Consider the following 12,507-nt stretch of genomic DNA (forward strand, 5'->3'; position numbering starts at 1 on the left):
TCTTTTGCCACACATACATATAAATTACTACTTATATGCATAGTTATCACTAATATGGAACAAAAAGTATATATTTTATATACAGTAATAAAAGCAAGGTATAATAGAAAATAAAGAGAAGTATAGTAAAATTTAGGAATCGTACCTAACAGAATAGAAGGAGCAAATATCATTCATGATCCACACGGGACAGATAGATATTAGTTTACACATTGAATGTAGAATTTTCCTCCAAAATTTAGCCGTCTTGGAATGTATGATTTTGGAAATATTAGTTTGATTTTGCACTTTCCATTTAACAAATGGTCACATGTATACTTTTATACAGGAGATTAAAATGAATGTTTTGCAAATATACACAGAAAGAGGAATAAACATAAATTATGGACGAACAAAAATAACCCAACCAATATTAGAAAACTATATAATAATTTACACATTTTATATTAGTTGGAAAGGCAGGGTAAATGCCTGACTGTAACATATTTAATTAATGATATCTACATAGATGATGAACTACCTATTTGGGTTTGACTTAGTACTATGTAATATTATTTACCCCTAATGAACCTAATAATATATATTATACAAATACTAATTCACATTCACAAAAGTAAAAAGGCTCAAACGATGGTCATATGAACGCTCCCCAAATGGGCGTAGCATTCATCACTGCTACCAAAATACTCCAAGCAAACCCAACAAATATGCCTACCACACCTGCATTCAACGTGGTTGCACCCTTCAGTCTTCTCAATAGTGTAACCGCACACAGGGCAGTTCTTCACATTCTCTTTACCTTTCCGCCACTCTTTCAGTGACGAATCTGGGTCTTCCTTAAACACCCGATACTGTTCACAAGATAGGAAAGGATGATACTCCAAATGGCACCTATTACAAGTTTCTGAGTAGCATGCTCCACACACAAATGGTTCCCCGGGCATATCGGGCCTGGCCACTCGGTAAACTGAGGGGCAGTCAGGAGACGGGCAAAACCTATAGGCACCATCACTAGAAGCAATAAAAGCTCCCAATGAAGCTCGGAACAATTCCTCCAACTTCTCGCTTGACAACAGAGTTCTCATATCTGCAAGTACAATAGGAGTCCCACATTTCTGTTTAGCGCAACATATTGGGAATCGTCCCTGATTTTTTATGGCGGATTCAAACTGCTCCACAAGGCATTGACGGCAAAAATGGTGTCCACAGACTTCAAGCTCAAACCTATCGTCTTCAATGTCACATAAGCAGATTGGACAACAATCTGCATCATCAGGCCTCTCGCCTGAACCACCACTTATCGTTGCAAGCTCAAAAATGACAGTTTCAACTTCCTGCTTCAAATCCTTACTACCCTGGACATATAAGATATGACGCCGAGTATTTAATGTAAATCCAGCCCCTGGAAACTTTTGTTTAAGGGCGTTGAGATCTGGGCCAAACTTCTCAACCACTGCCTTCAAGAGGTTGGGAGGCCAAGATTTGCCTCGAAGGTGAATCTCGAGTTGTTTGCTTTCGTGAATTAACTGGAGGGATTGAATCAACTTCCGCTCAGCTGCAGCCATCTTCTCAGAAGCACCAAAAATCCGCAGACTAAGCCTCTGCCTGTCAAAGAGAATGTACACTCCATTTTCCCGCTGTAGAAGATTTATTAAATCAAAACCATCTCTAGAGGTCAGGTGCTGCAAAACAGCTGGAGTCAGGCTAGCATCGTCTATAATCTTCCCTCTCAGAAGCTCTTCCACTGGTCGTCTCAGCTCAGCAACTGTTTTTGTGGCATTGGCAGATAGCTTCACTCGGTAAGAACCATTGACGTTTTGAGAAAGAGTGCATTCTACACCTGGTTCACGTGAACAATCAAGATCATCAGAATCTGACTAAACCAAGCTATCATCATATTTATGTAGTCTCCAACCTTCAAGAAGGATTGCCACTGGCACATACTTGTGATAAATGCAGAAAATAAAAGCAGGGGTAGAATTTACAAATTTGCAACGTGTAAACCTCATCTGTGTTCAAGATAGACCAACAAAATGATATGCCAACTTTGATGTAGATTACCAAAAACTTCTACGAGCATCAAATATTAAAGGACCCCATGTAAATATTTAATAAAATGCAAAAAATACGGTGCTAGAATAAGATATAACAGAAAATTGACCCAACATTTCAAAAGTTGTTAAGAAATAAAGAATAGCACATGCATTGAGAAAAGAGACGGAAAAATACATGATCAAACATTGAAAAAAGATGAAGATCCAATAAAGAAAATACCATCTATCCTCCTGAAGCTTTCAAGCAAGGAATCCAGTTGATGTTTTATCACTCTATATATGTCAATGGTGCAGGATAAAGTGCTATGAAATAGCTGCTGGCACTTTATTTTCTGCCATGGAAGACATACAGGCAGCGCTTTCCCTTCCAAGAACTCCAAAGCTTTTGCTGCCTCCAAGTGCAATCTTCCATCAAAAGTTATCACAGCTTTCATGTAAAAATCCTTTGGTTGAGGTGGAAAAACTTGAACACGACAACATTTGACATGAGGGTTCAATTTAGGCATAAAAGGAGAAATTTCTTTCAGCAGGGACTCTTCACAAGAATTAACTGGAGGGTTGTCAACAGCATTTTCCCGAACCAGAAAAAGATCCAAAATTTTCCTATCTGTTGTAGTTCTCAGAACATTTAAAATATCAGCTTCAGAAAGCTCTTTGTCGATTCCACTAATAGTAACACAGTCATTGTACTTTATGCTAGGTTCACAACGTAAGAACCTACCTCCAATCAGTAGGCTAGAGAAATCATTAAGAACGAAACCCACATCATTAATGTTACATTTAACAACAGCAAATCCTTTGCTCAACCTACGAGGCCAGAATACTTTAGCTTTTACAGGAGGGAAAGTGAACATCTTATTATCACATCCAGCAGTCAACCGTGAAGGAATTATCTTCATCAAGGATCCACAAAAGGAATCACAATCAATCTTGGAAGCTTTTTCAGCTGCATCGGGAGTAAGAAATGTTATTCTATATCCTCTTTCTTTGTTATCAACATCATGTCCAGAATTTGGAACTTTTTGAATACCACAAATTGTACCAGATACAAAATTTTCAAGAGACGTAAAAAACTCCTTATCATCAATGCTGTCCACATTCAAACATAATGCATAAACTGTCAAATATCTCTTCTCAAGCTCAAGATGTCTTATTTTAGCACCAGCACCCAACAAAGCAACTGGAGTTGAGCCACCATTTCCATGATACAAGCATTTCTCCATGCATTCATTCAACAAATACTTCCTTTCATACTCCAAAACATCATTTACAAAATGACACACCTCATCCATGTTCTCTGTTCTCGAAAACAACATAACCTCATTCTGATTGATATTCACTTCAATGCCTATGCAGTTATCACTGAAAACTTTTCGAACATGTGCAGTAAGAGAAAGAAGATTACTGTTGCTTTTCCCACAAACTCTTTTAAGTACAGTTTTGCCAAAACCACTAAGAACTCGTCCTTCAAGCCTATGTTTCTCCATATTAGATATGTTAAACAAAGGAGGAGGGGAAAGGGTCAATAAATCATCTGCGTCAAAAGCAGTTACACAGACCAAATATTCATTGAATATTGACAAAATTTCACCGAACACCACCCATTTGGGCCTTTCACTAAATATTAGCAAAGAACATGACGGATGTAGCTGAACATGCTGTCCAGTCATTGCCACTTCATAACCCAGTCGATCATAACCAGTGAACATGGCCACATTCTCAGCAAGAGAACCAAGTATGCATTTCTTGATATTTCTGTCATGATCTGAAGGCTTTAGCGGACTCCAAAGCCAATAACTGGGAATAATAATGTGAAGTTCTTGTTTGAGACAACGTTCCAATTCCAAGATAGCATCTTGGCATCTTCTCATAGTTTTGGCATTAATGCTGTTCTCCCAACACCATCTGTTTTTCCTCTCCTTAGGCAAGGCTTCGTATTGTTTATAAACCGAGAGCAGCGTGAAAAGGTCACCATCAGGGTGGCAAAATTGAACTTTCTGGCAATCAGATTTTAATTTATCTTCAACTCTACCAACTCGGCAAAATATACTACTAGCATTTGTCATTAAAACAGAAAGTACAACACCCTCTCTACGAACACGACAATCAAAGCAACTAAGAATCAACTTGCCAAGTCGTGGCTCAATGCCCAACTTTACTAAATTACGACCTTCATTTGTTAATTCGTAAACCTTATTATTCAGTGTAATAGCACCCAACTGGACGAGATTTCTGATGGCCATGTCAACAGCTTCAGCACTGGGAGCATCCACAAAGTCAAAATCATCCACATTCTTTACACCCAAGGCAAGAATTCTTAATATTGCAATACCCAGATGAACCTTACGAATCTCAGGTTCATGATTTGGAGACATTAGCTCAAACTCCGACTCTGTGTACAGTCTATAACACCTTCCAGGTTCTGTTCTACCAGCACGACCAGCTCTTTGATTTGCAGAACTCTGGCTGGTTCTGCAGACCTTAAGAATATTCATACCACTTCCAGGTTCAAATTTGCTATCTTTGACCCAACCAGGATCTATAACATACTTGACACCAGGAATCGTCAATGATGTCTCTGCAAGATTTGTGGCAAAAATAACCTTTCTCTTTCCAGGATGGTCCTGGAACACACGAAATTGCTCATCAAAGGACAGCTTACCGTGAAATGCCAGGGGAACTGTACCAGGAGCATGAAAATTTTCACATGCCCATTCTACTTCCATCTGAGAAGTCAAAAATGCAAGAATAGCCCCTTCTTTTTCTTGCCAGTGAATCTCATAGGCCATTCGTACAACATCATTAACATATGAAGGGACAATGCAAGAACCAGAAATGCCTTCATTGGAAGAAGGAACATATTTAATATCAACAGGAAAGCTCCTTCCCGGAACACGAAAGATGCCACACCTAAAAAAGTACTTTGATAGTTGGTCTGCATTGGCTGTTGCAGACATAATAATAAGATGCAAGTCAATTCTCACCATGAGTAAACTCTTGAGTAACGCCAAAAGGAGATCAGTACTCAAGCTTCTTTCGTGAGCCTCATCAATTATAATGTAAGAAACACCAGAAAGCTTCTTATCATTCATGTAGTGCTGCAGTAAACAGTGGTCCGTCATGTATATTATCTTAGATTTGAATTGTTGAGCAGATGAAAAGGATGGATAACAGCTCATATAATCATCATCATTATAACACCCACGGCTTTCTTCGCTCACCCGATGAGCAAGCGAGACAGCAGATATCTTGCGAGGCTGTGTACACACAATTGACTTAGAACCCGAAAGTCCTGAATCAGCCAGAAATTGAACCAACTGTGTGCTCTTTCCTGAACCAGTCTCTCCAATCAATACCATTACCTACATAAAAAATTATACACAACTAAGTTATTAAAGTCGTGAATAGATTAAATAAGACTTAGAAGTTAATTGAAAAGCAAACTTATATGAAATGTGAATGAAAGAACAATTAGACAAACTTCATCACTCCGAATTCATGTAGAAAACAAATTTGAAAAGATTATTGTAATCCAGGAAGTTCCAAACATTTGCCTGCCAGTGCCAACCCCTTGTTTATGAAAGTTGGACAACGTAAGAACATTTCAAAGAGTTCATAACATCAAGAGACAAGTTCATTAGCTGACTGGAAAAATTAAATCAATATACTGGAAATGCATCGAGAGAAAGTGCATCTCCAGTGGAGGATGAGCTGTGTCGTTTCTTAAATTATTTCATGTAGAGAATAAAACTATTTTTCCAAACTGTTTGTCTACATTGATGCAAAAGGCTTGTTATTGTGACTTTTGCACGATTAACATATTTTTTTAAAGAACCTATGTATTAATCACAATCCCAAAGGTGGCATCTTTTCTTTCAGAAATAACGTTTGCATATGCGTGTGCAATGTTAAACAGGCTTGATAAACTATAGGTTTCTACCTCCAACAACTAACCACGATCAAACAAGTAGATAGAATGAAAATTTCAAGGCGAAAATAAAGTCGAGAGCTGAAGAAGAAAGAGGGACCTGTTGATACTGAATTTGTCGAAGGATTTCCTGGCGGCAAGAATACATGGGCAAACCATCCTCAAGTCTGCGGCATTCTCTCAAAATCAAGCTATGAATCCGGTTCCAGTTAATTGTCCCATCAAATGTAAAAATCCCCATGCCATGGCTATCTGACGTTTCCAGTTTCTTTCCTTCCACATGATCCAGAATGTAACGCATGGCAGAGTTAAATTCTTCCATCTTCCTCACAATTGATTCCTTCTCAACAAGAAGCCCCTTCTTCTTTTCATTGAGTTTAAAAGCAGCGTCTATACGAAGAGGCCTCCGAAGTGTATCAGAAATCCGATTAATCTGGACCATAACAAGATCGTATTTGTTTTGCCAATGTCGGACCTTGTCGCCATCCATGAGAAGCTTGATACGTTCAGCAAAGAGGTTCTGAAGACGTTCGTGGAGTTCGTCAACATCAGAGGGCAAATTGATCCTAGGTTTGAGAATAGGAGTGAAATCATGAAAGCCAGTGAGGCGCAATTCCCAGAGGGCAACCATATACTCGAGCGCAGAAACCCACTGCTTGAAAAACAAAAAGGCAGCAACAGAACCAACCTGAGGGATAATATAATTATCCGGCTTCGAGATACATTTAGCGATTAAAAGCTCAACAGAACACTTGGAAAGGGTGCGATGCTCCAAGACAAGGTCAATAGCGAAATTGGCGCGGTTTGGGCAATTTTGTTGGGCGGAAAACTTAGAAGGAAAGTCAGAGGCATTGGGAGAACGCGGCAGGTAATGTAAGTTGGAGGGTCGAATGGTTCGGAAGGAAGAATCCGGTGGGCGGGAGGCGGTGGAAGAAGAAGAAGACTTCATGGTGGCATGGAAGAGAGAGAAACCCTAAAAAGCAGAGAGAGGGAGAGAGGGTTTGAGAGAAGAGGATAGAAAAGAAGAACAAAAGGAGAAGAACCTGATGAGAGTGGTTTCGTTGGAGGATTGATTATGGCTTCTCTTTGTGTTGTTGGTGTTGTTGGTCTCCAAGACTTGGAAGTCTTTCGAGTCTTCTCTTGACAGTGTATCACTTTCTGGTGGGAACAAGTACGAGAAGACGAAGGGAATTAATATTTTGGGACTTTTTGAATTCTGATTTCTTTTCCTCTTATCTTTTTACTTGTTTTTTCCCACACTGTTGGCTTTCAGATAACTTCTAGTAATGGAAAATTCTTTGGTGTTTCTTACCCAATGACTGCTTTACCATTTGATGGTCAGGATTTTTTTTACTTTTTAACTTTTAAGTATTTGATGAGTTAGATTATAACTCAACTATTTGGGTATTTGTAGCAAAATTTTGGATTCTATCAGTATAGCATATCAATGACTATAAGTGATAGAATTTGGTATAGGTTGTAAATAGAATTTTCTATTTTCTTTTTGCAAAGAGCAAAAGCATTAATGTTTTTTCTTTTTGATTAATTTATTTAAAAAAAAAAATTTCTTTAGATATTTATAACTCTTTTTCCTTCTGACATAGAAAAGGGGTTAGAGAGAATCATCATATTCTATAAATTTAAAAAATATTTTCAAATCAATTAGTTAATATTTAATTAAATAATATTTTATTAATATTTTATTTAAATCTTATTTAGTGAATATCTCTCAAATATCTTATAGTTTTTTATTAATTTAATTATATCAAATTAAATTAAATTAAATTAAACTAAACTATTAATTAATTTTCCAATTAATTAATAACTAAATTAAATATCTTATATTTAACTTAAACTAAATTTGAATCATATTCAAATATAATTTTCTCTCAAAACCAATAAATTTAATATGAATCTAATTCATATTAAATTAGTATTTGAACTCATTCAAATATTTTATCTCTAATAAATTAATTTTGAATCATATACAAAATTAAATCTATATAATAAAATTTGATAAACTTTATATTTATAATGTATCATTATACATTGTACTAATTCCTAAAGTAAATTTAAATATTTCAAATATAACTCATATAAATAAATCGCATTACCTTTTATGAGCTAGGAAAATGACCTAATGGACCTACAGATCAGATGCTACAACGATACAAGATTAATTGGTTAAACTCATAATCCACATTAATCAATATTCGTTAACTGTGTGCACACTCCACTAAATACTCGCAACTGAATTCTTCTTACTGTAGATATATTTATATGTCCATGAATATAGACTAATAACAGTAAGTTAGTCTTTCACGAGTGTTCGTAACACCATTTGGATCAAATTATCGTTTTACTCCTAGGTTACCTTTAATCCTTAAATACTAGTGCTCCTCTAATGAACAACTTGTTTATGATCCTACCAATAAACAGAAACCCCTTTCGTGCCATAGAGAGGGTAGGGTCATTTGTTCAAGTCCTAGAGACACTATTTAAAGGAACATTCATCTACTTACCCTAAAATAGGGAAGGAATGAATTCCATATTGTGTAATTGTGTTCCCAACTCCTCACTTGAGCTTGTTCCCAAAATGATAAGCTTATTAAGTCGACGATCTGACCACTCTCATCCATACAAATCAAACGACAATCCCTTGCTAATAGGAGTTCATAACACACTTAGGATTAAAACTAAGTTACCTAGGTCATCCTAATAAAATAGAAATCTAACTAGTTAAATGAGTTACATATAGTGGTTACTATTTCACGGTTCGGTCCTATATAATGATACCTTCACTCGCATGTCAACTACTCGAACACATTGGATAATTGCGTTTGTATCAAATACAAAGTGAGTTGTATTCATAGTGTTACCATGATAAGATATCAAACCTTATCTCTATACTATAGACTCTTTAAGCTGATCTCAACATTGATCCTTGTATATCTCTACATACTATTCAAGACTCATTAAACAACTCAGGAGGTTAGTTTATTGGATTTGGTCATTAAGACAAAACTAATAATATAACTAATAACAATTATTGCAAAAAAAAAAAAAAAAACACTTTATAACAACGGTTAATGAACTATATTCACCATGTATGAGTTTTAGAACATAAATTTCAACCGTTAAAATATAGAATTTATGAAAGAAGGAGCAAAGGAGTTTTATTACATTTATATAAATTAACATTTAAACAATCTATTAGAATATTTATCACATTTTTACCGTATTTTTTAACTATTTTGAGCAATCCATTTGAAATACTTTTCCTTAAAATATGTAGTGATTAAGAAAATAAATCCATTCTCTTGAAAAAAAATACCGTGAATTTAAAAATTATATAAAGGCATAAATCTTAAAATATGTATTTAAAACAAATGAAAAGAGATAAAAAAAGTACAAAAGCAAGAAAAATAGTAAAATTATTATAAATCAAACTTGTGCATTTACGAAATAAAAATAAAAAACTGAAAAATAGAATTTCTCCATCTCCTTTTTCAAAATTTATTTATTTTTCGCTCTCTCTCATCTTTACAATAAATACAATATAATTTTTTCTTATTCTTTTTTCAATACACATCGGGTCCTTATTATCTTTTCAATACATCTCTCCTCTTTAGCCACATCTTTATCGTATACAATATCAGTTATTTACTAAGTAGTGTGTCCTTTTCTGTTTTCAATACACTATCGTTAGATTTGGTACAAGATTGTATACCGAGATCGTTTAGATTTAATACAATATTCAAAACTCCATGGAAACTTTAGCCATTTCTAAAATCTGAAAATAAGATTTTTATGGGGAATGAACAAGGGTATTTTGAGTATTAAACTTGTCATGTTTTGAACCTAGAAATATTTTTATAGTGAGAAGTACGCGATGAGAGTAAACCCTAAATAACCAATAAAACTAGATCACATTTTGAGAAGTTAAAAAATGCAAGGAGGTAGGTGAGTCTTGAAGGAGGAATTGTGCTTGGGACAAGTAGTGATACAAAGTGATGCTTGAGGATAAACATTATTCTAAATTTGGGGGTGCGATATTTTGTAGAAATACAAGTGGTTATAGCCTTTTAAATATAATAATGGGACCAAAATGCATAGTAAATGTATCAAAACGCATACACTAGTACAAAAGTGGTCTACGACGACAGTTATTTACTGTCGTGAACGGATTTCGCGACAATTATTTTCAGTCATAGAAGCGGGAGTCATGGAAAGGCCTTCGACGACAGTTTTTGAAAACTGTCGCAATATGTTATTTTATGACATGAAATAAATGTCGTTAATCAACATTCAACGACATTCAATAACTGTCATAATCTATTTTATGACATTCAATAACTATCATCATTTCTTTATTAACGACAGTTAAATAATTGTCACGAATTCTATTATTGTGACATGTATTAATTGTCATGAATATGTTTTTCGCGACAGTTTTTTTTTGTAAAAATGTCATTGTTTAGTTATTGACGACATTTTTTTCCAGTCAACGATTGTGCAATCGTGACAGTTTTTCGATAACATTAAATGTCATTGTTTTGCCATTGACGACATTTTTTTCCAGTCAAATATAATGCAATCGTGACAGTTTTTTTTTTAAAAAAAATTGTCATTGTTTATCTTATGACGACATGTTATTCCTGTCACATATAGAGCAATCGTGACAATTTATTTTGTTAAATAACTGTCATCGTTCTCCAATTTACAACAACTATTAACTATCACATTTCTCAATTTCCTATAGTTTTATCATGTTCTCCATGCAGCTCCACCATTACACGAACCATTAGAATGACAATAATGTAGCTGAGAATGACAAATTTGAAATTATACAAGTTTCACACCAATGTACAAGAAAATAGCCAACACTTTAATATATATACACTATAATACGATTTATAATATTTGTACATCTTAATACAAGTTTCAGTAATCCACATGTACGAAATACTAACCCTTAATCAAAAAATATCTTAAATAGCATTCGAATATATTTGACTGGACCAACCGAGAATGTTCGTTTCTGGAAATGATATTTGAAACAAAACTCATGAACTTGTCGACTCCAGTTGAACCTACAAAGAATCCATAACACATACGTACAGTCAATGAATAACTAAATCAACGTCTCAACAAAATACAGAACACAAACAAGAACTTCAACACTTGATTCCATGAAATGAAAAGAGAAGACCATGAGGACTATATTAGGCAAACACAGCAAACAAAAACATACTGCTACTCTTTCTCTCTAGAATACACATACCAAAAACATACCCAGCTCACTCTCCCATTCTCTATTCATTTTACTACCCCACTCATGGTGGTCCCTCTTCAAATCTGATAATGAAAATGAAGTTCCTAAGAAGAGGAGAAAGAGATCAAGGAGAAGAAGAACGTCCAACCAAATGGCCACTGCAAATTGAACAACTTCTTGGGTTGTTCCTAGTCCTTAGAACAAAACAGCCTACGACAATACATGTACGACAATTTGTAATCCTTAGAGTTAAACAGTTTGTATTATGCAATCATCGCCAATAAAGATGAACTATGAATATCTTCCCCACATATCATCAGCTGTAGTCAGAATTTACAATCAATTGACTAAATAGCTCTAAAATAGAATAGTATTACAAAGTAAGCAAATAAAATAACATACCAAATGAACATGAGACTATAAATGTTACCTTATAGGAAAATTTTCATAGCATTGGAGTGTCGATTTCTTGTCTTTAGATACTCCATAAAGAGTAAGCACAATGGCTAAATTCTCAATTGGAGATACCAAAACTAAAGTCTATCCCCTTAAGGTAAAGTCATTCTCATTAGTAGACATAACCAAATACAATCAACCAACTTCAGAAGTAACCATTTGATTTCTTGTCAATAAACTAAGGTTTTCAACTATTAGGAAATCAGATACTTAGATTTAAAATAATTTACATACATACCAAAACTAATGGACGTCCACTTCTAATATGAACCTTTATTTATCCTTGAACACTTCTGTGAGGAGCAACAGTTACTGTGTAAGAATAAGATAGCTTAGTCCATGAGAGAAAAACCGGAGTTAAATTTCTCTTCTAACTTTCAAGCATCTAAGGAAAAATTTAGCTAACTTGCATTCATCTCCATAGAGCACTATGATATAAGATAATTCTATTGACACATAATTTAATGAGTCATCTCATGAGGATAAAGAACATTAACATAAAAGGAAAAAATAAAAAGTAAATCAATTGTTAAAGTAATACATACTTCGAAAGAGTGGTTGATCAGATGAGCAATGCTTCCAGCCCTTGTAGCATCAATTATTCGTTCATCATCAATTCCAAACATGTAAGTGCCAGCACCGTAAAATAACTGGAACACATTAACTTTTCTCGGTCCAATTCCATTACAGTGGAAGAGGAAAATCCAAAATCTACTAGAGGATGCACAGAGGAATGCTTCTAAATTTACCAAATTCAGTAAACTCACAATTCACTTATGTCCAGAGAACCATTT

General features: G+C 34.9%; 1 protein-coding gene and 1 long non-coding RNA gene across 3 annotated transcripts; both read right to left on the reverse strand.

The window, feature by feature from the left end:
• Positions 1 to 381: 381 nt before the first annotated feature.
• Positions 382 to 7,194, reverse strand: LOC101205561 (ATP-dependent RNA helicase DEAH12, chloroplastic). 2 transcript variants are annotated; one of them, XM_031884058.1, is made up of 4 exons: positions 6,671 to 6,808; positions 6,083 to 6,548; positions 2,275 to 5,416; positions 382 to 1,840 (listed from the first exon to the last, which is right to left on the reverse strand). In XM_031884058.1, exons 2-4 carry the CDS (start codon positions 6,470 to 6,472, stop codon positions 624 to 626), a joined length of 4,749 nt encoding a protein of 1,582 aa, XP_031739918.1. In that variant the 5' UTR covers positions 6,473 to 6,548; positions 6,671 to 6,808; the 3' UTR covers positions 382 to 623. The 2 variants fall into 2 exon arrangements, with proteins under 2 accessions (XP_031739918.1, XP_004137287.1); XM_004137239.3 differs by having other exon boundaries at positions 6,083 to 7,194.
• A 3,642-nt stretch (positions 7,195 to 10,836) lies between these two features.
• Positions 10,837 to 12,507, reverse strand: LOC116403211. Its single transcript, XR_004215863.1, has 3 exons — positions 12,259 to 12,507; positions 11,688 to 12,025; positions 10,837 to 11,577 (listed from the first exon to the last, which is right to left on the reverse strand). It is a non-coding gene; the product is annotated as an uncharacterized LOC116403211 (long non-coding RNA).

This window comes from Cucumis sativus, chromosome 4 (assembly GCF_000004075.3).
Source record: "Cucumis sativus cultivar 9930 chromosome 4, Cucumber_9930_V3, whole genome shotgun sequence".
In the NCBI taxonomy this organism is placed as follows: Eukaryota; Viridiplantae; Streptophyta; class Magnoliopsida; order Cucurbitales; family Cucurbitaceae; genus Cucumis; species Cucumis sativus.